The 27,868-nt window shown below is 40.0% G+C and overlaps 1 protein-coding gene across 1 annotated transcript in view; it reads left to right on the top strand.

Moving 5' to 3' along the window:
* Positions 1-27,868, top strand: part of KDM4C (lysine demethylase 4C) — a 430,799-nt gene that overhangs the window by 101,651 nt on the left and 301,280 nt on the right. The window contains 1 exon segment of the mRNA XM_017857354.1: positions 25,034-25,083. Within this exon segment, the coding sequence (XP_017712843.1) occupies positions 25,034-25,083 (50 nt within the window).

The raw sequence follows: 27,868 nt of genomic DNA, 5'->3' as shown, positions 1-27,868 counted from the left end.
AAGACTCCGTCTCAAAAAAAAAAAAAAAAAAAGCCTAAAAGGTAACTATTAAGAATACTAAGTTTCCTGAGTTGCTGTACATGGATATGTACGGCTCCAGGTGGAAGCTCTGAGGCATACATTTCTAGCCACCGTGTGTGGCAGGTTTGCGGAGTTAAGTGTTCACGAACACAGGTTTGTACTGAAGAGACTTGAAAGCAGCTGATGATTTATTTGAACACTTCTGGCTTGAAGGTTTAGGGGAAAAGTATCCTTAGAGTAAGCGGATAGAAAACTGCTTTGACAGTCAGTGGTAAAGTATTATTTTCTTGGAATGAGTATGAACTTTGGAGCCAGAAGTCCTGTTTTAAAATCCAAATCTGTCACTTACTGGGAAGGACTTAGGGCAGATCACTACTTTCCTTTCATCAGGAGTTTCTTTCACTGCCAAATGGAGGCATGATTTATTCTTTGTCTACTTAAAGGACATCTAGGAGGGTCCAGGTATATACTGTGTATAAAACTGCTTTGTAAACTGTAAAGTATTATACAAATACTCATAATTACTATTATTTTAATAACCGTGAAAATAATTTTTTTTTTAGTCATAGTAGTTCAAGTCTGAACTTCCCATAGTGTATGTATTTATCACAGAACAGGAGTTTCAGTGATTAAAAAAAAATGTGATTCTCCCTTCCAAGCCTCTTGTGTGAGTAAGGTTAACTGCTAGAGGATACAGAATTCAGATGGTACCTTTTTTTTTTTTTTTTTTGGAGGCGGAGTCTCGCTCTGTCGCCCAGGCTGGAGTGCAGTGGCTGGATCTCGGCTCACTGCAAACTCCGCCTCCTGGGTTCACGCCATTCTCCTGCCTCAGCCTCCCGAGTAGCTGGGACTACAGGTGCCCACCACCTCGTCCGGCTAGTTTTTTGTATTTTTTTTTTAGTAGAGACGGGGTTTCACTGTGTTAGCCAGGATGGTTTTGATCTCCTGACCTCGTGATCCGCCCGTCTCGGCCTCCCAAAGTGCTGGGATTACAGGCTTGAGCCACCGCGCCCGGCCTCAGATGGTACCTTGCGTCTTTCTTTCCCAGACTGGGTACAAACAAAATGAGTAAGAAACTTTCAGATTTACTCTGTAGAGAATGAGGGAGATGAGGTGTAAGAGGATGTGTTTTAAGCTCTGAAAAGGTCTAAAATCAGGAAAAGTTTTCCTGAAGGTTTTTAGAAAATTAAGAATGGGTTGTAGCATTTTGGACATGGTTAAATTTCATTCAGTAAACTGAGATTTTGTTAAAATACTGTGTAGCAGTTAAGAAGTATCCAATTATTCAGGATAGATACACGTTAGTTCAAGGCTTTCTCATTAGATCTTTTGATGAGTGTTGTGTAGTACTTACCAGCACAGGTTTTTGTGTCAGTCTTGATTTTTGCCTTCTGGCATTACTCTTTACTGAGCATGTGATCTTGGGCAATTATTAAATAACCTCCATGCCTCAATTTTCTCTCTTAAAATACTCAGATGGTTTTGGCACCCACCTCATAAGACAGTTGAGTGAATTAAGTAACATACTGTGTACAAAGCACATATCACAGCTGGAGATGTAACATAGTGCTCAATAGATGCTAACATTTCATACATTCATTTAGCAAATATATATTGTATGTATACATGGCATGAAGTGTTTTAAACATGAACTTCTTTAATTTGTATTAATAAGTGTTCTTGGTTATAAGTGACAGCCGGGCGCAGTGGCTCACGCCTGTAATCCCAGCACTTTGGGAGGCTGAGGTAGGCAGATCATGAAGTCAGGAGTTCGAGACTAGCCTGGCCAACATGGTGAAACCCCATTTCTACTAAAAATACAAAAATTAGCCGGGCATGGTGGCGCATGCCTGTAGTCCCAGCTACTTGGGAGGCTGAGGCAGGAGAATCACTTGAACCCAGGAGGCGGAGGTTGCGGTGAGCCGAGATTGTACCACTTTACTCCAGCCTGGGGAACAGAGCGAGACTCCATCTCAAAAAAAAAAAAAAAAAAAAGAAACCCAATTTAAGTGTAATGGATTTTCCCCAGTGTTTGTAGTTGGGATAAACCAGAGGTATGGCTCAGTCTAGGAAATCAGATGCTCCCGTTGGATGTCTGTCTCAGCCTTTCCCTTTATCTCTCCCTCCCTCCACTCTCTCCTGCTCACCTTACCCTATCTCTTCCTGTCTTTTCTCCTCTCCATTCCTTGTTTCTCCCTTTGGGCTGGAGGAGAGAAGCTGCTTACTTATAACTAAGTACTTGATTATTGTTGAATTATATAATTCAAGTCTTATTTTTTAAAAGAATGAGCAAGTTATGTGGTGCCAACTTGATCTAAGCTTGTTTAATGTTGTACATCTCCATTAAAATGTGAGCTCTGGGAGTTGGGGAGCCCCACCATTCATTCATTGTGTGGTTTAAATTTTCTCTTTTATAGAGATGGGGAATTGCTGGGTTGCCCAGGCTGGCTGTGAACTTCTGGGTTCAAGTGATCGTCCGTGTCTGCCTCCCAAAGTGCTGGGATTATAGGCATGAGCCACCGTGCCTGGCCCCACCAGTCCTTTAACTAGCATGTCTCTAGTGCCTGGCACAGCATTTGGCATGAGCCTGGCACTTGGTAGATACTCAGTAAACATCTGCTCCGTGAACAGTCTTACTGAAGGAACTCTTTATTTGAAGATCAAAAAACAAAAAAAAATCTAAGAACATTAGGGATTAGGCAGCTTGATAGCATTTAATGATACATTGAATTAACAGCCCATGGTAATAAGTCATACTGGTTAATTTTTTTGTTTAGTAACTTTAGACCCAGTAATATGTTCTAATTTCAAATGTTAAGACTTACTGGATGGTGTAAAGCTGCATTATTTTGCTATTTTGTGTAGAAAAAATACTCTTAGAATTAACCATGGTTCATTTTGGTTTTAATTGCTTTTTCTAGAGAAATTTGTCCTTTACATAAGAAAATACTTTTATAAATACTCAAGTTGAAGTAATAAAATTAGCTGCATAGATTATTGATTAGTTTTAGGCATGTCTCTGTGTGTGTGTGTGGGTGTGTGTGTGTGTTTTGAGACAGAGTCTCACTCTGTTTCCCAGGCTGAATGCAGTGTTGCGATCATGGCTCACTGCGGCCACAACCTGATGAGCTCAAGTGATTCTCCCACTTCAGCCTCCCAAGTAGCTGGGACGACAGGTGTGTTCCACTATACCAGGCTAATTTTTGTATTTTTGTAGAGATAGGATCTCCTTATGTTAACCAGGCTGGTTTTACACTCTAGGGCTCAATCAATCCTCCTGCCTTGGCCCCCTAAAGTCCTGGGATTATAGGTGTGAGCCACCATGTCCGGCCGTTATATGTTTCAAAGATAGTATTGTTACTTTGGGAGGCCAGGGCAGAAGGATTGCTCAAGCCCAGGGGTTCGAAACCAACCTGGTTAACATAGGGACACCCTGTATCTACCAAAAACAAAACAAAACAAAAACAAACCCCCAAACAGAAAAGATAATAACATTTAAAAAGTGTTGGAAATATACCCAAAAGTATGGCATTAGCTTTGTACATAGCTGCTAGCTGTATTTGTAAGAAGAAGAGAATGCAGTGTTAACTGGTAGTAAAATATTTATTGATCAAGTGGATCACATTTTATTTAGACCTGAGCATCTAGTTCCTGAGCCTCACTTGAATGTGAACACAACCACTCTAGCACACACCCGCTTACTTGCAGCCCCAAACATTGATCTCTGTGGACCACTGCTCAGCACAGAATTCCCTAAAGGAATCATCCAGGATATCTAGTGTTTGTGAGTTGGAAAGTCTCACCCTTTTTTCCTGAAGTGATGAGATTTTACTAATTAGTTGATTGGTAACTGGATTGTTACCGATCAAGTTTAATGTTGGTACTTTGATGATGAAATTATGAACTGGAACTAATCCTAATAATGTCTGTCAACTTGCAAAGCAAATAGTTTTCCAGAGTAGCCAACTGTACTTTTTTTTTTTAAGATAGGGTCTTGCTCTGTTGCTCAGATTGGAGTGTAGTGGTGCAATCTTGGCTCACTGCAACTTCTGCCTCCCAGGTTCAAGCGATCCTCCCACCTCAGCCTCCTGAGGACTACAGGTGCGTGTCACCACATCTGGCTAAGTTTTTTTTTTTTTTTTTTTTTTGTAGAGATAGGGTTTTGCTATGTTGCCCAGGCTGGCCTGGAACTCCTGAGCTAAGGCAATCTATCCATGCAGTCAGTCATAGCTTATTGTAGTCTCAAACTCCTAAGCTCAAGCAGTCTTCCTGCCTTGGCTTCCCAGAGTACTGGATTACAAGTTTGAGCCACTGTGCCTGGCGGTAACCTGCTATGTTGGTGGTAGATTTAGAGGAATGAATTGAAGAAACGGAAGACTCAGGGCAACATCTTACCCATTGTGAGACTCCCTTTTCTACCTGCTTTTGCTTATTTTGTTATTAGCAATGTTCCAGATTTACATATTAATTAATTACTGCTTAGTAAGGGCCTGTAAATTCCCCTTAGGATGCTTGTTGAATCTTTGTTGCTACTCTTTTAGTTACAACTACCTCCACCACCACCACCACCACCACCTACAACATTGACATCCTTTCAAGTGAAAAGAAGTTGTTAAATCCATAACTCTTAGGGAAAAATAAGATCAGAATATTTACCCAAATTTCTTTACTGTGTACTTCATGGAAAGCAAGCATTAGTTCACCTTGCAAATTACTGTGTTAGGGCGGGGCATGGTTGGGAGGCCTAGGTGGGCAGATCACTTGAGACCAGGAGTTCAAGACCAGCTTGGCCAACATAGTAAAACCCTCTGTCTTCTAAATATGAAAAATTAGCTGGGTGTGGAGGTGTGCGCCTGTAATCCCAGCTACTCAAGAGGCTGAAGCATGAGAATCACTTGAACCTGGGAGGTGGAAGTTTCAGTGAGCCAAGATGGTGCCATTGCACTCCAGCCTGAGTGACAGAGTGATTCTGTCTCCCAAAAAAAGAAAAAAAAAAATTACTGTGTTAGTAGTTAACAAGTTATTTTACTTAGCTTTATCATTTTTTTGGTATCTCTTTTTTTGTTTTCACACACTGCTGAATGTTGTTGTTTAGACTGGAGTTTGTAGAAAATGCATGCTGTTTAATATTTTTTTGTAAAGATTTGTTATTTGCCTATAGTATATAGGAAAGTTGTGTTTTTCATGATTGCATTTCTAAAGCTAGGATTACAAATAGATTTATAAATGTTGTTATTCCAAATGTATTCATTTTTTATAAGCTTGCTTTTTAGTTAGTAGGATTTGAACAAGGTTGTAAAGTGTGTTGTCTTTGGTGACTCCATTTCATTTACTGAAGTCCTTGATGTTTGCCAGGAACTATACTAATCACTGTTAGAAGTCATCTCTGGTGGCCGGGCATGGTGGCTCACGCCTGTAATCCCAGCACTTTGGGAGGCCGAGGCGGGCGGATTACGAGGTCAAGAGATGGAGATCATCCTGGCCAACATGGTGAAACCCTGTCTCTACTGAAATACAAACATTAGTTCGACGTGGTGGCATGTGCCTGTAGTCCCAGCTACTCAGGAGGCTGAGGCAGGATAATTGCTTGAACCAGGGAGGTGGAGGTTGCAGTGAGCCGAGATTGTGCTACTGTATTCCAGTCTGGTGACACAGCGAGACTCTGTCTCAAACAAACAAACAAACAAACAAACAAAAAATAATCTCTGGTAACAGACAACAGATGTCTCAAGTAGGTGGACTTTTTTTTTTGCCCTATTTTAAAACTGAGGACTCGCCGGGTGTGGTGGCTCATACCTGTAATCCAGCACTAAAAATACAAAAAAAAAAAAAAAAAAAAAAGAAAAAAGACTCTGAGAATTAGAGTCTTGAAAGCTTAAAGGTTTATCTAGTTATTAGTAAGTCTTGCAGTCGGGATTCAAACTATTATCTGATTTTTCCTGTAGCTTTAAGGAGAAAAGAAAAGAGTAAAGATGAAGGAGTAGGCAAGAAGAAAGCCTCCCTGCATTTCTTTTTACACCATCAACTTTCTTTTAATTAGATTTTATGCAGAACTAAAAAAGAAACATGCCCCTCATTTTGGGGGGCCAGACTGTGGCATAAGTAAGAAGATTTTCAGAGGGCTGTAATGTGGCTAGATTCTAATCTTGTGGTAATCGACAGGTGATGGGGATGGGGGAGCCTTTGGAGGTGTAGGTAGGAGAAATGTCTGAACCAACACCGTTTGTTTGCCACCTAAGGTTCTTTCTTTAGATAGGTTACTTAGAAACATTCTTGAAGTCAGAAATAAAACTCCACATTTTGAAAGAGCGGGTTTTATCTTGACAGAGGGTTTTGTTTCTCTCTAGGGAATAGATGGTGATTTTTCAAATAGACATCTACTTAGATTCTGTCCCCTTCGAGAAAGTACATTGGAAGAAGCTAGTCAGTCTTTGTCAGGAGTTAAGTGTACTTTATCTGTCTAACCTATCAGATGTATAACTATTGGGTACTAGGCTTAATACCTGGGTGATGAAATAATCTGTACAACCAACCCCTATGACATGAGTTTACCTGTATAACAAACCTTCACATATACCCGTGACCCTAAAATAAAAGTAAACAAATGAAAAAAGATCTGCTAGGACTGTAACAAGAGACACAGAGTCTGAGCCCAGCTTCTGAAGGCTGTAACACAGTCCTCTTTAGTCTTCCAGTAGTACAGGGCAAATAATTTTTACATTAAAGTTAGTTTGTATGTTTCTCTGTGTGTTACTTGGAATGTATTTTAATTCATGTTAAAATGATCTCAACATTGTGTTTCTCTAGATTGAGAATAATTTTTTGAGATTATCTGGGCTCCTTCCTTAAAATCTTACAAAGGTTGATTAACTTACCCCAACTGACTCCGTTTTATAAAAGTGTCAAAATGAAAACTGAGGATATTTGTTTAAGATGGAATATATCTATATATAATATTACAGTTATTAAAAATGTATGTTTGCTTAAGTTATTGTAAAAGCATTTCCAGCAAGTGATTGATAACTTTTACCCGAGGCACAGGCAGTAGGTGGAAATAAATCTCTGCACTGGACTTGAAACTAACAAATCTATAATTTGTAAGTTTTTTTGTCACTACTTGAACCAACATTGGTCTTTTTTCTTGTGATTTATATAGCTCTAATAGGCAGTTTTACCACTTTATTATGTTCTGTTCTCATAGAACTCTTCATTAATTTGTGTATTTTGGTCTTGTCTCTCCCATGAGATATTCAACTTCTTGAGAGCAGCGGCACATGTATGCTATTTTTGTTTGTTGACCAGGCACCACAACTTGTATATCATAGATATGTGCAGTTTCATGCTTCTTTCAGCTGTTGTTAGTCTAACATACTTTTAGCTTCTTAGGGATAAATATTACAAAGTCAGCCTATAGAATAGTACAGTCATGCATCCTTTGTGATGCCTTGATTAGAACTAGCCTCATGTATAGGAAGTTTTAGAATTATAGGAAACTGCTTATTAGAAATTTTCACTCTACCGTATTTTGATTGTCAGTGATTATCACGGATTTATATTTGTTGCATAAGATAAATCTACAGACAACATACCTCGTACTTAATATAGCCAATTGTCATGAATCTATCCCTTCCTCTCTTCTTCCCTTCCTTCCTCCTGGTAACTTTATTATGTTGTGTGGACTTCGTAGAGGATTTCCTTATTTGAGGAATCATGCATAAAGTTTCTTGAACTCATGCATAAAGTTATTTTACAATATATATATTTCTCTTTTTTTTGTTTGTTTTCTTGAGATGGAGTCTTGCTGTGTCACCCAGGCTGGAGTGCAATGGTGCGATCTCGGCCGTAACTGCTGCCTCCCAGGTTCAAGCGATTCTGCTGCCTCAGCCTCCTGAGTAGCTGGAACTACACCACGCCTGGCTAATTATTGTATTTTTAGTAGAGATGGGGTTTTGCCACGTTGGCCAGGCTGGTCTCGAACTCCTGACCTCAGGTGATTCACCTGCCTTGGCCTCCCAAAGTGCTGGTCTTACAGGTGTGAGCCAACGCACCTGACCTAAAATATATATTTCTGAGAGGACATAGCAGTCAATTGTATGATCTCTGATATGATTTTCTAATCAGAGACAGAAAACTTATTTAACAATTTTCCTTTAAGTGTGGTTAAAAAACTGAGTGGCTTTTGGGAAGATACTATGCCTGAGAAAGGACTTGAATTATTTGGGTTGCCTTTGTTGTCTTCATGTCCGTAAGTTATCTCTCTGTGCCTACCTAATGAAGATTAACATTATTTATGAAATGTTTGATGTTAGCAGAAACATTTGACCATTTACTGTTTATTTTTATTTTAATATTTAAGACTTTGTGTATTTTTTTCAGTTTGCATGCTACTTGTAGTTTGGCTGCTTTGAATAAAGTGCACTTTCGAAAGCCTCTTAATTCTCAAGGAGGTTTCCAACTGTAAAGAAGCTGTACAGGTAGTTTTACCTTAAAGGTTAAACTTCAGCTGGGTGTGTGGCTCACACCTGTAATCCCAGCACTTTAGGAGGCTGAGGTGGGTGGATCACCCAAGGTCAGGAGTTTGAGACCAGCCTGGCCAACATGGTGAAACCCCATCTCTACTAAAAATACAAAAAAACATTAGCCAGGTGTGGAGGTGTGTGCCTGTAAACCTAGCTACTCAGGAGGCTGAGGCGGGATAATTGCTTGAACCCAGGGGATGGAGGATGCAGTGAGCTGAGATCACGCCACTGTATGCCGGCATGGGTGACACAGCGAGACTCTGCCTCAAAAACAACAACAACAGCAACAGCAAACTTCAATCGTAGGCAATCTCCTTGAAAATGCTTCAGTAGTTTGTTGGAGTTCATTGTGGTGGAACTTTATAAGCCAGTTTTTATGGAACTCTTTAAGCCACTTTATGTTATTTGTGGATGGTGTAATTATCATTGATTTATTTGTTTTCATTCATACATAATAGTTATACCTATTTTGGGGTACACGTGATAATTTAGTACATTCATATAATATATAAAGATCAAATCAGGGTAACGGGGATATCTATTACCTTAAATATTTAAAGAGGTGGCAACGTATGCAGAAAAGAATAGAAATAACGTAAAAACAAAAAACCCTATGCTTTAACTCCTGCCTACCCCACGTTTTGATTTTTTGTTTTCTTAATTTACATATTTTAATATTGCCTGGTTTTTAATAGGTTGCTGTAGGTACGTTTTTGAGATAGTTTTCTTTGGGGCTTCATACTGGACTTACACGTGGATTGCATCTGACTTTCCTTGTGTAGCTATGAAGGAATACCTGAGGCAGGGTAATTTATAAAGAAAAAATATTTATTTGGCTCACAATTCTGATGTTTAGAAAAGTTCCGGATTAGACTTCTGCATCTGGTGAGGCTCACATGTTGCTTCCATTCTTGGTGGAAGGTGAAGGGAAGCCAGCACGTGCAGAGATCACATGGTAAGAGAGAGAAGGGGCCGGGCGCGGTGGCTCATGGCTGTAATCCCAGCACTTTGGGAGGCGGAGGCAGGCGGATCACGAGTTCAGGAGATTGAAACCATCCTGGCTAACACGGTGAAACCCTGTCTCTACTAAAAATACAAAAAATTAGCCGGGCATGGTGGCGGGCACCTGTAATCCCAGCTACTTGGGAGGCTGAGGCAGGAGAATGGCATGAACCCGGGAGGTGGAGCTTGCAGTGAGCTGAGATTGTGCCACTGCCTGCAGCCTGGGTGACAGAGCGAGACTCCATCTCAGAAAACAAAACAAAACAAAACAAAAAACAAAACACAAAAACAGAGAAGGAAGGGAGGGCCAGGCCCTTTTTAACAGTCAGCTCTCATGGGAACTAATGGAGTAAGAACTCACCCATTACCATGAAGATGGCACCAAACTATTCCTGAGTGATCCACCCCCGTGATGGAAACACCTCCCGTTAGGCCCCACCTCCAACACTGAAGATCAACTTTCATCGTGAGGTTTGGAGGGGTCAAATATCAAACCATATGAATACCACTATTGCAGTAATAGAGTATTCTGAATTTGTTCGTATACTTAATTTTACTGGTTTTACTGGTGAGTTTTGCATCTTTAAATGTTTTCTTCTTGCATGTTAGTGGGTTTTTTCCTCTCCCTGCTTCATATCGAATAACTCCCTTTAAAATTTCTTATAAGATGGGTCTGACGATGACGAATTCTCTCAGCTTTAATTTGTTTGGGAAGGACTTTATCACTCCTTTATGTTTGAAGGACAGCTTTGCTGGTTACCATCTTCTTGGATGACAATCCCCATTTTTCAGCACTTTGAAAATGCCATCTGACTACCTCTTGGCCTATATTATTTCATTGAGAGATCTGTTGCCAGACCAATTAGATAGAGCTCCTTTATATGTCATTGCTTCTTTTCTCTTCCTGGTTTTAAGATCCTTTCTTTATCTTTGACCTTTGAGAAATTTATTGTTTGCCTTGGGGTAATCTTATTTGGGTCATATCTCCAAACTTTTCTATACCTGGATATTTGTATCTTTTTCAAGTTTCGGAAAGTTTTCTGTTGTTATTTCTTTGAGTAAGCTTTCTACTCCTTGCTCTTGCTCAGTTCCATCTTGAACACAAATAATTCTTAGATTTGGTCTTTGGCGGTAATTTTCTATATCTTGTCGGCAATCTTTAAAAAAATTTTTTTTTCTCCTGTGTCTATGTATGTGCCTGTCTTCAAGCTTACTGTTTCTTTCCTCTGCTTGATTAATTCTACTGATGAGAGCCTCTGATGAATTTTTTAGTTCAGCAAATGTATTTCTTAGTCCCAAGATTTCTGTTTGATTTTTAAAAAATTATTTCAATCTCTTTGTTAAATTTCTTTCTTTTTTTTGTGTGTGTGTGATGGAGTCTTGCTCTATTGCCCAAGCTGGAGTGCAGTGGCACGATCTCAGCTCACTGCAAGCTCCGCCTCCCAGGTTCATGCTATTCTCCTGCCTCAGCCTCCCGAGTAGCTGGGACTACAGGCGCCCGCCACCATGCCTGGCTAATTTTTTGTATTTTAGTAGAGATGGGGTTTCACCATGTTAGCCAGGATGGTCTCGATCTCCTGACCTGGTGATCCACCTGCCTCCGCCTCCCAAAGTGCTGGGATTACAGGCGTGAGCCACGGTGCCTGGCTGCCCAGCTAATTTTTGTATTTTTAGTAGAGAAGATGGGGTTTCACCATGTTGGCCAGGCTGGTCTTGGACTCCTGACCTCAGTTGATCCGCCTGCCTTGGCCTCCCAAAGTGCTGGGACTTACAGTCGTGAGCCACTGCCCCCAGCCTTTTTTTTTTTTTTTTTTTTTTGGTTACTTTTAGATATGTCTACTTAGAGATTCTTATAATTTACCTTGGATATATTTACCAAGGGTGTTCTTGACCCTTCTTTCTTTCTTTTCTTTTCTAATTTTCTGCTAGGTTACTGCTTCCTTTTTGGTACCAGATGGTGCCTTAGGCCCAGGTTTTCCTTAGCTCTAGTAAAGGATCAGAGTGCTGCCTGTCCTGAATGGGGTATTTCCCAAAGGGTGTGAGAGGGCTAGCTAGGGGTTCATTCCCAGGAGACCTGTGGAACAAACCAGCTACAGTGTAGTACTGCTGAGCTACTACTCTGATTTGGCATCTCCTTTGGCTGAGTTGCAGAGTTTCCAGGGCTGGGAATGGTATTCCTGCCATTGCTGTTTGTGTCTGGCTGTCTTCAGTGTTATTTCTTTCTTCAGGTACCCAATGCTTCCTACAGATTGAAGAAGGGGGCAGGTCTCCTCCTGGGAATCCCACAATGGTGGGGAAGCTGGTTGTCCACCTTGATCTCTATTCTAGTGTAGAAACCATGAGGGGGGGGGGGGGGGGGGGGGTATAGTTTCTGCACACTTGACTTCAGGCAGATCAAAGGAAGGGGTGCTGAGGGTATAGAAGTCTCTTATTCTCTTACCATTTGCTTGGAATTTTTTTACTTCTCTGGGAACTGACTCCTCCTCATACTTGAGCTCTAGGAAATTGCTGGTGATGATTTGGTGCTCTGTGTGTGTGTGTGTGTATATATATGTGTGTGTGTACATATATATATGTGTGTGTGTGTGTATATATATATATATATATTTTTTTTGCTCTGTCACCAATCTGGAGTACAGTGGTGTGATCTCAGCTCACTACAACCTCTGCCTCCCGGGTTCAAGCAATTCCCCTGCCTCAGCCTCACAAGTAGCTGGGATTACAGGCACGCACCACCATGCCCAGCTAATTTTTTGTATTTTAATAGAGACGGGGTTTCATGATGTTGGCTAAGATGGTCTTGATCTCCTGACCTCGCTATCTGCCCGCCTCGGCCTCAAAGTGCTGGGATTACAGGCGTGAGCCACCATGCCTGGCCAGTGCTGTATATTTGTTTTTGGTTTTCTGTGAGGGTTGTAGGAGGTATGAATCCAGCTTGTTTCTATAGTACCATTTTGGTATCAGAAAGCACAATTGATATTTGAATAAATGATCACTTGGAAAGGGTAATGTTCTCAGAAGTTTCCTATATTAGGTAAGATTTTTTGTTGGGAAAAGTTTCCTTCAGAAAATTTTGGATATGGGCAGACAGCTTTATATGGGCATGTTTTTCATTTGTCGTCAACTTTTTATGTTCTTATATTTTAGAATCTTCTCGAAATGGCATCTTTCCCTGTTTTATTAATGCTTGATGCTGTTATAAAACATTGCATCTGTGTTTGGTGATTTATTGTTTTATCTGTTTTTCTAATTTGTTCATTAAATACTTACTGAGCACACACCTGTGTCAGGTACTGAGGTAGGTGTTAATAACACCATGGTGAACTCGACAGAATGGCTTCTACTTATGAAACTTACTTACAGTTGAGACATAAAGCTTTTAGCCCCTCCCCTCCACTTCCCCACTGTATTTCATTGCAGTAGCAGAACCCCTGTGGGCAAAATTTGAGTGGAATTAAAATCTTATATGGAATCCAAATCTTACACAGAACACTTATGTATCAACCAGAAAGAATGTTTTCTGTGGTAGGTCCCTACTTTGGAAAAACTTTAACACAGAGATTTTCAAAACTTTCTATACATGAAAGTTTCTGCAGAATCTCAGTATTTAAAGCAGAAAACATAAGTCAGAGCTGATCTGGATGAAATGTGTGGTGAGAAGCTTTCCCACACCAAACCCTCCCTGGAGGCACCTTGTAGAGCTGAGGCCCTATAAAGACACCAGATAAAAGCCCCGAGAAAAGAACTCAGCTTGAGCTTTGCTTCTCCCTTGTGCCACCCGTGGCCCATTTCCTGACAGAACGTTTAGGTGAAATAGAGAAACTCCAGCAGCCGTATATGTGCAGGCAGTCTTAACGTGAGGAAACTTTAGTATGAAAATATCCTCACATGAAGAGAGTTTCCCATAGATAACAGCATTAATCCCAGGAAACCCTGGGAGCTTTGGGGTGTGACATAGAAAGCAGTTTGAAATCAGTCAACTGGATCACCTAGTTGAGCCACCCCTTAGTATCCATGAGCGATTGGTTCCAGCTTCCATTCACAATACTGAAACCTGTGGCTGCTCAGGTCCCTGATATAAAGTGCATGGTATTTACATAAAACCCATGCACATCCTCCCCTATACTTTAAATCATCTCTAGATTACTTGTAATCCCTAATACAATGTAAATGCCTATAAATAGTGGTTATACCGAATTGTTTAGGGAATACTGACCAGAGAAACAGTTTAGACATGTTCAGTACAGACACAACAGTTTCCTTCCCAACATATTTTTGATCTGTGATTGGTTGACTCTGTGGATGTGGAACTTTCGGTGTGGAGGGCTGACTGTACTAGAAAAGTCACTTTACTACTGCGTGTATTATCTGTTGAGGATTTTAGAGAGGTCAGGAAAGCTTTTTAAAAAGTTGTTCAGAGTTGATACCAACTAATTTAGAATACCTTTTTTTCTCGTGAAAAATAGTGTGTAAGACACCGAATTATTTTCTATTTAGAAAATACTCAGTAGACTAGGTAATATAAAATATATTATTTCTTGAAAGTCAAGTTTTGTGCAGTTACTGTCTTACTAGATTTTATAATAATGCTGTTAGATAATGGTAACTTACTAATTTTCTGATTGCTGGGGAGTTAATTTACATGTATATGGATATCGAATTGTATTTGAAATCCCGGATTAGAAAGAACTGCCCACCTTTCTACAGCTTAGTTATTCCCTTCTTGTAAGGATTTTTTCTCACTGTGGCTTCCACAGTTATGACTGCCTGCACATATGGTTGCTAGGGTTTCTGGTTTTCATCTGAATGTTATGTCAGGAAATGGGCCACGAATGGTGTAAGGGTGCAGCTAAGCTCTAGCTGAGTTCTTTTTCTCAGGGGCTTTTAATCTCATGTTCTGTAGGGCCTCATTTCAGACACCTCATTCTCCAGGCCGTACTCTTAGAAGCCTAGCTTACAAGGCAAGAGGACTGGCAGTTAAGTGACACCTCTTTACAAACATGTTTATTGTTATTGTTTTAGCTTAGATTACTTGAGGAGTTCGCTCTGAGATTTGTGTGCCGGAGCTTTCTGTATAGTGCTCCAGGAATAACACTTAGCACTGCTCACAGTGGGGAAGGCAGGACTGGGCAGAAGGGGAAATTAAACTCCAGCAGAGTCCTGGGCAGACCTAAGGGCAGTGCTGGAGCTGACATTGCCGTTCAGAATTGCCCCAAATTCAAACAAGATGGCCAAGCCTTTATACTCGAGTCTGGAACATCCATTGCATGTGGGCCGCCATTCCCTCCCTCTTCAAGGGGTATGTTCTTGAGGGAGGGAACCAGAGCTCATGAAGGCAGCAAGGGCCTTGCCAGGAGTAGGACTTGGCAGCCTGCCTGCAGCATCCCCTGTGGCCATGCTTTCTGTTTCTCAGATTCATCTGTTTTTAAGAACTGAAAATTAAGTATGAAATGTTCTCCTTTCCACAGTTAACTAACAAGACTTCATAATTTAAAACGTAATACTTAATCTTTAATAAATGCACAAATATTAAAACTTGTTAGCACCATAAGTAATGTGAAAATGTAACATAGTCACATCTATAAAATCCATAGTGGTTCAATCTTTTTGACAATTGGTTATGAGTATGCTTTGATTAAAAAGTGTATTATAAATTAACTAGGAGTTTTGAATTTTGTGAAATATACTTTACTTTTGATTCATAAAGTGTTTTGTAACAAGAACTCCCTTGCATCCTCCCTGAAAAAGACAGCCACTTCAGGTAGTGCTTTGCTGGTCTTGTTCTTTGTATCTGCAGTTTATTTAAAATGCCATTGGGTTTTTCCCTTGGAGGACAGATGAGCCCTGTCACTTCTTTCCTTTGGATATCTTCATAGTGCTTGTTGGGAGAACAGTGTTGGAAAATGGGTTGGAGAGTAAATCTTGTACTTTGGAGTTAAGATAGGTCTGTGGTTGGGTGTCAGCTCTGTCATCACCTTGCTTGAGTGAAGAGATGCTTGTAAGGAAGCTTTGGCTTCCTCATTAGTTAAATGGAGGTAGTAGTAGAACTTGTATTACAGCATCTTAGCATAAGCTCTGGTGTGTTATCAGTGCTCAATAAATGATGGCTGTGATGAGCTGTAATCATATTTATTGGTCAGTTCTTCTTTTTCACTATGTTTTTGAACACTTTAGTGAAGGTAGAGGGCAAGTCAGGCGCACAAGCTTATGCCAGGAGTGGGGCCAGGGGGATCTTTTTGAGGTTGTTATCCATTAAAAAATTGTCCTTGAGGGACTGGGCTTTCTTATTCACAGGGGGGATGACTGTGAGCAAAACAGCAACAATAAGCAGAAACATAAATAAGGGAGGAAATGACTACTTCACACAGCCTTAGTTAGGTGCAGGGAGCATAGGACAGGCCTGTTTTAGGACTGACCTGCCAGAGCATGACATGGGCCTGGAAGGAATTCTCCCCTCTGTGGTCCTGGATGTCACAACGTGAGTGGAAGCTGGGCCGTCTGTAGGTGCTGCAGCCTGTGTTGGTGAGAGCAACAGACGGACCTGTGGCAGCTGCCTGTAACAGCCCTGTGACAGATGTCTGGGCAGTGGGATAACAGAAACCATTTGTCCTAAACACATAGCCGAGGGCTCCCGAAAGACAATAGGGAGTTTTGAGGGAGTGATCTGAGAAGTAGGAGTTAGTCTTTGAGAAGTACTCGCGAACAAGTAAGTGGACGGAGCATTATTTTGAAAGAAGTACAAAGAGGACAGTTTCTAGAGAAAACTTGAACTAGAGAAAGTAGATTTTCAAAAGTATAGATTTACCTACTATTATTGTGAAATGTTGGCCTAATGTCATTCAGTTCAAGATAGTGTTTGTATCACAACTACAGGGCTATATCAGTTTATGTTTAATTTTTGAGTAAATCACCCGAAGATATGTTTAGAGGAATTTTGCTTTCCGTGGCCTTCAAAATAAATCTTAAAACAAATTTATAAAATACTTCAGTTTTAAATGCAACATAATCCTGTAAAAATATCTAGTGTGTTCGTAGTTCATTAGTGATTCAGTTTTTTAGTGTTAACAGTACTTTAGCAATATGCAGAATATATCAAGAAAAACCGTACTGTCCCAAAGCATAATTATTAATTTTAACAAACCAGTAGGTACTTGAGGATGTATAATGGTAGGCATTTTATTTGATGGTTTTCAAAGTATACAAAAAAAGTGCAAAGTACATTCTTATCCTCAAAGAATTTGGAATTAGCTACATAATTGAGCAACTGTAGCCCATAATTTAGGGCCTGGCTGTGGAGCAGGCACTATACAAGGTAGACAAAAATGGATAGTTTATGTGAAAATGTCTGGGTGGTGGTAGGCTTTTTCTACCTCATAGAACTCAAGACCTATCAAGACAAAAATGATGTATGCACATTGAGCAGCATCTTGCTTTGGGAAGTAGTATATAATACTACGTAATATACAATTGAAGGGCTCTGGGAGGAAGAAAAGGGATGAGATGGCTGAGATTTATAATGGTCAAAGAAGGCTTCTAGGTGGTGGAATCTGGGTGGGGTTTGAGAGGTTGTGAATTGAAACATGGAGAGGGGTGTTTTGAGGGGAGGAGTGAGGTAGATACCTATGTGAGTGATAGAATAATTCTTAGTCCAGCCTATAGGGAGTGGAATGTTCGTATTTAAGAAGGCTGGAGTTAAACTGGGGGGGCCTTGAAAGCCAGGCAGTGAGGCATGAAGGTTTTTAAACTGTAATAGTGACAATAGTCTAGCTGAAGGCTGATAAAGGTTGAAATTGGGGTGATACTGCTGGGAGATAGATACAAGGTTATGAGATTGTAGAGTGGATAGGACTTGTTACTGGCAGAGAAGATGAGAAATAAAGAGGTGTTGATTTGGGGTGGATAGTTATGTTGATGTCTGTTAGGTCCGCTTGGTCTAGAGCTGAGTTTGAGTCCTGAATATCCTTGTTAATTTTCTGTCTCATTTATCTGTCTAATATTAACAGTGGGGTGTGAAAGTCTCCCCCTATTATTGTGTAGGAGTCTAAGTCTCTTTGTAGGTCTCTAAGAACTTGCTTTATGAATCTGGGTGCTCCTGTATTGGATGCATATGTATTTAGGTTAGTGAGCTCTTCTTGTTGCAGTGATCCCTTTACCATTATGTAATGTCTTCTTTGTCTTTTTTGATCTTTGTTGGTTTAAAGTCTGTCTTATCAGAGACTAGGATTGCAATCCTTAGCTTTTCTTTTGCTTTCCATTTGCTTGGTAAATATTCCTCCATCCCTTTGTTTTGAGCCTGTGTGGGTCTTTGCATGTGAGATGGGTCTCCTGAATACAGCACAGGCAAAGTAGATTTAGTATAATTCTTAAGGGTCCTGTGATTTTTAGAATGGTAAATGAACATTGGATGTAATTTAAAGTCACCAGCTGCATTCGCCTTTAACAAGAGAGTTCTGCCTGTCCTTTGAAACTTTTTTTTTTTTTTGGAGACAGAGTTTCACTCTTGTGGCCCAGGCTGGAGTGCAATGGTGGAATCTCGTCTCATTGCAGCCTCTGCCTCCCGGGTTCAAGCGATTGTCCTGCCTCAGCCTCCTGAGTAGTTGGGATTGCTGGCGTGCACCACTCCACCTCCTAGGTTCAAGTGATTCTCCCACCCAGACTCCCGAGTAGCTGAGATTACAGGCATGCACCACCACGCCTGGCTAATTTTTGTATTTTTAGTAGAGACGGACTTTCACCATGTTGGCCAGGCTGGTCTTGAACTCCTGAACTCAGGTTATCCACCCGCCTCGGCCTCCCAAAGTGTTGGAATTACAGGCGTGAGCCACCGTACCCGTCCCTTTGAAGCTTTGAAGCCAGGCATTGACTCCTCTATCTATGTAAGTTCTCGATGGCATTGTCTTCTGGTATGTATAAGGAGGTTTCCTCCACATTGAAAATCTGTTGTTTAATGTAGCCACCTTCATGAATGATCTTAGCTAGATTTGCATAATTTGCAGCAACTTCTATTAATACATCAGCAGGACTTGCTGTTTCACCTTGTACTTCTCTCTTATGGATACAGTGGCTTTCCTTAAACCTCATGTTGCTAAAGGCCAGTTTTATTCTGCAGCTTCTTCACCTCTCTCAGTCTTCATAGAATTGAAGAGAGTTAGGGCCTTGCTCTGGATTAGGATTTGGTTTAAGGAAATGTTGCTGGTTTGATCTGTCCAGACCATACAAACATTCTCCATATCAGGAGTGTTTTTTGTTTTCTTATCATTCTTGTGTTTGCTGTTGTAGCACTTTTAATTATCTTCAATAACTTTTTCTTTGCATTCCTAATTTCAGCTTATCTGAGCTTTCAAAATGTCCTCCTTACTTAGCTAAATCATTTCTAGCTTTTGATTTAAAGTGCGAGGCATGTAGCTCTTCTTTTTTTTGAACACTTAGAAGCTATTGGAAGGTTATTAGGGGCTTAATTGCAGTATTGTTGTGTCTCAGGGAATAGCGCAGCCCGAGGAGAGAGACAGAGAGAGACAGGATCAGCTAGCCAACGGAGCAGTCAGAACACACACATTTATTATGTTCACCCACTTATGTGGGCATGGTTTGTGGTGCCTCCTAACAATCACAGTAGCAACATCAAAGATCACTGGTGACAGATCATCATGACAGATATCATAATGAAAAAGATTGAAATGTGAGAATTACCAAAATGTGACACACAGATTCAAAGCGAGCTCGTGCTGTTGGAAGAATGCCACAGATAGGCTTGCTTAGCACTGTTTTGCCATAGACCTTCAGTTTGTAAAAATGCAGCATCTTTAAAGCACAACAAAGTGCAATAAAATGAGCTATGTCCATAGTAGTATGTTAAACAGAAATTAATAAACACTTGGATGTTATCAGAGCAGCAGGATTTAGAACTTCTTTTTTTTTTTTTTTTTTTGAGACGGAGTCTTGCTCTGCCGCCCAGGCTGGAGTGCAGTGGCCGGATCTCAGCTCACTGCAAGCTCCGCCTCCCGGGTTCACACCATTCTCCTGTCTCAGCCTCCCGAGTAGCTGGGACTACAGGCGCCCGCCTCGTCGCCCGGCTAGTTTTTTGTATTTTTTAGTAGAGACGGGGTTTCACCGTATTAGCCAGGATGGTCTCGATCTCCTGACCTCGTGATCCGCCCGTCTCGGCCTCCCAAAGTGCTGGGATTACAGGCTTGAGCCACCGCGCCCGGCCTAGAACTTCTTAAAAGCCCTGGGTTTTTTAAAAGGACTTTTTTCCTCCTATCATTTGCTCTCATTCAGGGCATTCTGTTTGAGCTATTGTCTGACAGTGACTTATACTGATTTTCAAAACTTGTTTAGGTAAAGACTACTAGCATATTTTAATAAAGTACAAACATGTTGCTGTTTAACTTTATTACTCATTTTTCATTTTAGAAAGGAATTAGATGACATTTTTCTGGGAAAGTGGTTTATGTGGAATTTCAGAGCCCCAAGCCTGCCCAGTCTATCTTGAGCATATGTTATCTATCACAGCCTGTGGACTTTGTAGGCAGCGTGGCTCTGGGTAAGTCCCAGGAGGAATGAAGAGAAGGCAAGGATGAAGCCTGGGGAGACCATGCTAAAATGAAAATGTAAACTGGCACAGTGGCTCATGGCTCATGATGGCCTGTAATCCCAGCACTTTGGGAGGCAGAGATGGGAGGATCACTTGAGTCCAGGTGTTTGTGAGACCAGCTTGGGCAACATAGTGAAACCCTCATCTCTACATTAAAAAAAAAAAGCTGGGGCGGGGGGACGGTCCTGGGAGACACTTAAGTCTTGGGAGTTTGATTGAAGTAGACGTTTGATTGGATCTGGAAGTTGAGGATGACAGCAGTTGGTCCTGAGCAGGCCAGGCTGACCCTACAGTCAGGAAATGAGGTTTGCTAACATAGTCTTCCTTCCCATTTTCTACTTTCATGATTTTTTCATCTTCCCTTTCCTTCCTCTTCTCCAGGACTTCCATCTTGGAGGAGCAGGAATATGGTTTATCATTTGAGAGTGGTACAAGTCAGCAAACACAGAATATCTGTTCTTCTGGTGCTGTATTCCGGGAGAAAGCCATAGACTCTTCCTCTTAGGGAGCTGAGATAGGATAGCAGGGAGGCAGGAAGGTTGAAATACACATGTATTCTGAGTGCCTACATGTGGGATTGTTGATACAGCAAGAGAGGGAGTGGGAGTTCTCTTGGGGGGGTCTTGAGCTGAGCTTGGAAAGAAGAGTGGGTGTTTTGCTGTATTTTATTCCTCTTTAGGGCAGGAAGACTAATTTTGTCCTGGTGCCTGGTAGATAGAACTATGAAGTAATCTTAGAAATGTAAATAGGTAATGATACTTATTTCAGATGTAAGAGAAGTGTCTCAGAGTTGAGCCATTAGAGTTCATCCCTAGTGGCGATAACTTTGGGTGTTTTGAGAAATCGGAGGTCTTCCCTTCTCTTTTACCCTCCTCTTATTCACACTAACTGCCACATGATAGTACGTGTGCCTGGTCACTTGATGTTGCTGAGGTCCAAGTGCCACAATCTAGGTTTCACTCTGATAGGTCTTAGCGATATCTGTATGTATCTCTACCCCCGCTACTTACGTGGAAAATGTCTTGAGTTCTTTGAACTGCAATGCTTTAGATGTGGCAGGTGCTCAGCAACTATCTCCTGAATTGAATTAGTTTGTTTTAAAGTGATTCTTACTAGCAGCACATCTATCATAAAGGAAAATTTTGGGACAGTAACCTGAATGACTCAACCACCCGGTGATTTGAGTATCCTGCATTTGCTCAGGGCTGTGATGGTGCAGTAGAGAAAGAGAATATAGGCCTGATCGTCAGGCTGCTGGAGGGTTGTTTTGGATATTCGATGGTTTGCAAAAAGGTACTGTGCTTTCCTGGGATCTTTCAAATTGTAATCAGCCTTTTATGTGCCTGTCTGACCCTTGATGTTAGGATTGTTTGAACTGATATTTTTTGAACATTTTCTCAAGTTTATTGGATGTGGGGGGCAGCAAGTCAGGCTCACCTCATTGCCTTGTAGCCATCATTTACACTTGATCTTAGCCAAGAGGCCAAGAAGTGATTTAGTCGTCATTTAATAATGAGCTCCTAAATATGATTCAACCGATTTCAACCGATTCAACGTGGAACGGAACTCAACCGATCCGTTCCACGTTGCTCTGTGAGGTAGACGAGGTCTGACAGTTGTGAAGTGGCTTGTGCAATGTCTCTTAGATGTTGCTTTCCAGTTCTTGTCGAATGTGGGTTCCCCTCTACCAGAGGAAGCTGGTTGCTGGAAAACACATGAAAACATATGCACTTTGCTGTTTTGTTGTCTTTCTTTCTCTCTCTTCTCATGGCATGCTTTGAAACAGATTAGAGTTGTGTTTGGCTTCACATTGCTGCAGTTGCCCATCAAGGTAGTGCCGGGGTGTAGGGTTAGCAGGGGTGCTGTTGCAGAGAAGACAGTGAGTTTGGTGCTCAAATGCAATGTGACTGAGTGCCCCTGAAGCCAGGTGCCCACTTTCTTACAGGCAAGGGCTGTCTGTCAGCCTACACACATTGACTACAGGTTTGAAAGTGCTATGTGAAGCTTTTGTTTAGAATTCTGACTTGGGCCATTCATTGTGGTATTACTGGAAAAAAAAAACCCTGAAGGAAAAACATAAAAAAGCATGGCATACACAAATCCATCATCTGACATCAGGAAGGTTATGGGGAGTCAGGACCAAGCAAAGGTTCTTAGATATGGTAATTAGAAATCACCCCATTCTTTCGTTCATTCATCATAGTGTAGTGCCCTGTCAGAATCACCTAGGGAGCTTTTTTCAGAGTACGCTGGGTACTGCATCCCTGAGGGATGTGTGTTTCTGCTGTCCTTCATTCTCCCAGGTGCCAATTATTGCTGGTAATTAGAGGTGTTCGTGATTCTGCCTCTGTAATGGTATGGAAACAGAAAAAAGGCTTAGAAAGTGCTAAACAAGATTATTTTTAAGGGTCCTTCCAGCCCTGTGACTTGTATGTAGAGAACAGAGTTGTTCTTTGATCTCCTTGGGCTTTATTGACAGAGTGAGATAATTGATTAAAGAATAGTAGTATCTTTTGAGCAAGATTTTGGGGTTGTCAAGATGGTACATGGAGGCATATTGCTTCTTGACTGCTGAGTAGGGTAGTGCTCTGATTTTATTGTTCATGGCAAGAACAATGATTTGGCTCTTGGTTGAATTTCTAAAAATTTAAAATTAGTCTTTCCTAGTTCCTTTATTATGTGGAAACATTAAAACAAAATCTGATGATTACATTCCAGTTTTATTAGCATTATTACTTATCTTCAGACTGTCCTTTGTCAGACCCTCGGGCAGGGTATTGGGCTCATTCAGGGAACTTTTAAAGTTATTTGTATATGAAACATTACATAGCTATGTTATTATTTAAATACTGTGTAACAAAGCATAGCATTGATAACAGAAGAGAGAAGCATGTAAAATATTTCACAGGGATAAGCATGGAGATGAGTAGGTTCACTTTGAGCAAGTTAATGACTAAGGCAGGGAAGGAGAGTGAACTCTCCTTGAAGGCATTTTTGTCCAGTTGTGCTTCGCTGGATATTACCACAGTATGGCTTTCATTGTGAGGATTTAGTTCTACTTGGGAAATATTACATGTCTTCCTGTGTACGGGGCTGTGATTGGAAGCAAGTTTTCATCCTTCAATTATTTCTGAAGCTATTAAACTATAGCAATAGTTGGTTAACCGTAAGAATTTTATTAATAGTTATGATTTTAAAATGAACTTGATCTTTATAGATTATGAAAAGAAATTGAGACACTGTCTTCCATCTAAAAGAAAAAAAGTAGAACTAATTAGATCATTTGGCTAAGGTAGGAATAACTGCACCTGAGAAATACTTGTAGAAAATAATAGGCCAGTAAGCCCAGCTAGGAGGAGAGGAATGAGGAGATTGAATTGGTATGATTCGGATCCTAGGAGTAAACTGAGCATCAGAGTAGGGGTAGAGCTATCTTGCCTTACTTTTTCCTCCTTTCTGCAGATGAGGGTAGCTACATTTTCTGTGAGCAGATGGTTGAACTTTAGATTGAGGAGCTTTAACCTTACCAATTTTTCAGAAAAATGAATCTGCATATATAAATGCCTTCATATCCTACCTTTTGTTGGCAGGCATATTCATATTACATGTATGTGTGTGTGTGTGTGTGTGTGTATGTGTGTGTGTGTGTGTGTGTGTGTGATGAGTTGAGGAAGGTTGACTCTCTTGTTTGGAATGGATACACCCCCACCCCCACACCTACACCCACACCCCTTTTCTGGGTATATTTGTGATGTAAGGGAGGAATTAAGAACTGGTAAGAAGTGGCGAAAATATACATTGGGTGATAGTCATTTAGTTATGCTAAAATTTTATCTTCCCATTTCAGTTGGAATAATTTCATTAGCAGTGCCTTAAGCAACAGGATATATGATTGAATTTTCTTTTAGTGAATTGCCTAGCTACATCGGATCCAATTAAGTTTTGCATATGTTATCAGTAGCATTAAATGAAACCAAGTGTGGTGTTAAGTACAATTAGTTAAGTTACTTTAGTAAGAAATAACTTGTACTAAATATATATTGAGCTAGTAACTACAGCAAATAGAGGTCTTCCAAAGTATAGTTTATATGTAAAACATGGAATGATTATTCAGATTTATTGTTAATATCCATAAATTTTCTCATTAAAATGCCTATAAAATTTAGTATTTATATAGGATATTATGGGATTGTTGTTTTAAAATTTCTTAGCAAGGCCATAGTAAAAATAACTATGGAACTAGAAATGAGTATTTCTGTTCTTTAAGGGTGAAAACTTTTATTATAATCAAGATTTTAAAGTCACGTAATTATGAAATGAATAAAACTTTTTTTTAAGGCTGATAATCTTTTGCTTAAAGTCTGTTTGAAAATTACAGTGTTCTTAGTAAGATTTGGTGGAAATATAAGTGTTGGTGTAATAATTTTGTGTTCTGTTCTGCTTGTCAATAAAATATTTTAAAATTTAAAAGAGAGCAACCCAGATTTTCTTAAAAACAAAAGCCAAAATCGACCAACCACAAGGCAAAAAACATACAACCAAGAGCAACCCTAGAGTGCTGGAGTGCTGTGAGAGCTGGCAGAGGGTCTCTAGGTTGTGACTAGCTATCTTGTTGCTGAGCGGTTTACCTACCTTGGGCCTTTGTTCCCTAATTTGTAAAATGTGGTTGGCACGATGAGTTGTGACATTGAAATTGGTAATTTGTAAGCATATTTTTCTTCTGTTCATTGTCTAAGGGATATGACTCTGTGATTGGCTTTCTGATCTCTACTCAGTTCATCTAAGTGGAGTTTGGTGTTGAATTTCTTTTATGTGACATTATTTAGGAATAGATATCCTTAGGCTACTAGCTGAAAAATTATAAACCTAAAATTTTTATTTATGTTTAAAATTTTAGGTATGCTATACCTCCAGAGCATGGAAAACGACTTGAAAGACTAGCTCAAGGTAAAACTTGCTTTCTTTATTTGTTTTCTGTGTTTTATATGTTTCTGTGTTTTGTAGGTTCTTTGTTTTGAGGTACTTTTACAATATAGACCGCTACTCTGTTGGTTTTATTCTATTCAAGTTATTGACTTCTACATGTTTTTTTTAATTGAACAATTTAAAATTTTTTCACGTTAGTTTGTGAATATTATTTTTTCCCTATTGCATAATCATCATGGTTATTTTGGTTGACTGTTTAGTATTTCATCAAGTGATTGCCCTTAATCTGTTTTGGTTGTTTCTAAAAAAATGATTTTTAATGTAATGTATTCGACATCATTGTGCCAGTAATTTTTTAAAAAATTAAGTTACATTCTTCCAGACAGTATTGTTGCTGCATCTTGGGGTACGGTTGTTTCATGACTACTTTTTTTTTGTTTGTTTGTTTGTTTGAGACGGAGTCTCGCTCTGTTGCCCAGGCTGGAGTGCAGTGGCCGGATCTCAGCTCACTGCAAGCTCCGCCTCCCGGGTTTACGCCATTCTCCTGTCTCAGCCTCCCGAGTAGCTGGGACTACAGGCGCCCGCCACCTCGCCTGGCTAGTTTTTTTGTATTTTTTTTAGTAGAGGTGGGGTTTCACCGTGTTAGCCAGGATGGTCTCCATCTCCTGACCTCGTGATCTGCCCGTCTTGGCCTCCCAAAGTGCTGGGATTACAGGCTTGAGCCACCGCGCCCGGCCATGACTACTTTTCTTTTGATCTGCTGTTTCCCCAAGGGTTATGTCACTGCCGACACCCACTTTTCCGTGGCCCACTGGGACTGGGAGTGTGCCCTTATGGAAGTATGAAGGTGAATGGCTCCGAGTAGCAATACACATGAGATTTTGGGCCTTCTTGGACTGGCAAAATTAAATTTACTTTACTGCAGGCTGAATTTTATTTTCATGGCCTGCTGCTTCTTCATAAGGGCCAGACTAAAGAACTTTTCTGGACCTCTGTTGATGGTCCTGTGCCTGCTTTTGTGTGTGCAGACAATGCCAGTGCAAGCAGCCACCTTCCTCCTTCCTCCTTGTTTTAAAGATACGCCAGGCAGCCTTTCCCTCATCTGCTTATGTATGGGAAGCAGAGTCACATTCACCCCGCCATCCTTATCTTCTGTTTTGCTAGCCACTCTTCCCGAAGGAAGACGTAGGCTGGTAGTGAATTATTTCCAGGGAAAAGTGGAGTTCCATTTGAATGACATCTGAGGAGCAAGGCCTTCTGCCTTTATCCAGGATTGAGTCCTCAGCGACAGTGCTCTTTTAGTCCAGTGCAGGTCTAAGTTTCATTGGTGTGTTAGATTTGCCTTCTATTAGGAAAAGAATTTTGTTCCTGCCTTAAATGTGCTTTCAATTAATAATGAAATGGAGACACTGTGAAACCTCATTCCTTGACTTGACAGTTTTAACAGAAACTGTTAGTGGCACCTAAAGGTTACTTTCCCCTAAATTACAGAAGAGTATTAGAAGAAACAGTTATAGTATTGCATTTTAAGAAGCATTATTATATTTTGTCAGGCTAATAAGTATAAAGCGTCTTTTAAAATGTAATACATTATAGTAATAATAAAGATTGATGTAATCTTGAACTTTGTTAGGGACTGTTTTCATGAATAGATTTTGGATAATAGATTATAAGATGATTACCATAACCCTTAACTACATAGGCAGTGAACTATGTGTTAACACTATATACTCAAGTATCTTCTTCTGTAGTAAAATTATTCCACCATTTTCTGTTAATCTTCCTTCCAGAGAACTTTTAAAATGAAGCTGATGTAAACCTTACAATATTGAGTCACAGACTAAAATTTCTGATACAAACTTCTAACGCTTTGAAGTAAACTGTCTGAAAATGACATTCCAGAAAATGGTTACTGTTTGTTTAATCAGTAAGATGTTAATGAACTTGAAGGATGAACAAGAACTTGAAATCAGTTGGCTGTTTATTCAAAACTGTTTTGCAGCAATATTTTGGAAATAAAGCAGGGAAAAGACCCTACAAGATAGTGAAGGATTTGTATCTGCTGACCAGATGCCAGCCAAATTAATTGAATTCTGCTAAATAATTAAAATGATAAAATAATGCAGTGTGAATGATGGAGTATTATAGAATGTCTAGCTCGTAGCAACACTTGATACATAAAATGAAAAGTAGGCTCAGGTATTTTCCATTATCTTGTCTGTGCATCATAATTATCACACTTGCCTTTTATGCGTGAATGCTTTCATCTTTGGTTTCTATTGAAATCTTGATTGACTGTGGCACCTACAAATATTTTATCTGAAAGACATTAGGCCTGCATCTAATAAAGCCAGGAGTTTGATTTTGCCCTTCAGCTGCTTTCTCATTTATACAGGTTTTCCCCAATATTATGTAGACAGAAATGTAATAAAAAATCTCAAGTGAATTGTTACAATTTTATACTTGTTATATTCATCTGTAATGCCATTGCGCTCTTTCTAATTTTGGTTTGATGCAATTGGATTGCAAATATGGAGGAGAAGAGAGGTATAACGTTAAATCATGAATGACAGTTTGGAAGATTTTCAGTTTTAAAATGTCTAAATCTCACCTGTTTTAGAAAAAAGGTAATATTGCTGTTATATTATGTTAAGCAAAATATAGATTAAGGTAAATTGAGAAAGTCTGCAGATTTTTGTGGAAAGTAGTATTTCATTTGTCCTTTATTGGGAATAAAATGCTATTATTTAAAAAAAACTGAAAAGGATTTACTTTGAAAATTTTGGTTGCTTGGCCAAAATATGTG

The sequence above is a fragment of the Rhinopithecus bieti genome, unplaced genomic scaffold (genome assembly GCF_001698545.2).
Source record: "Rhinopithecus bieti isolate Rb0 unplaced genomic scaffold, ASM169854v2 scaffold_42039, whole genome shotgun sequence".
Lineage (NCBI taxonomy): Eukaryota > Metazoa > Chordata > Mammalia > Primates > Cercopithecidae > Rhinopithecus > Rhinopithecus bieti.
The sequence above is the reverse complement of the archived record's forward strand: the minus strand, read 5'-3'. Positions and strand labels throughout refer to the sequence as shown.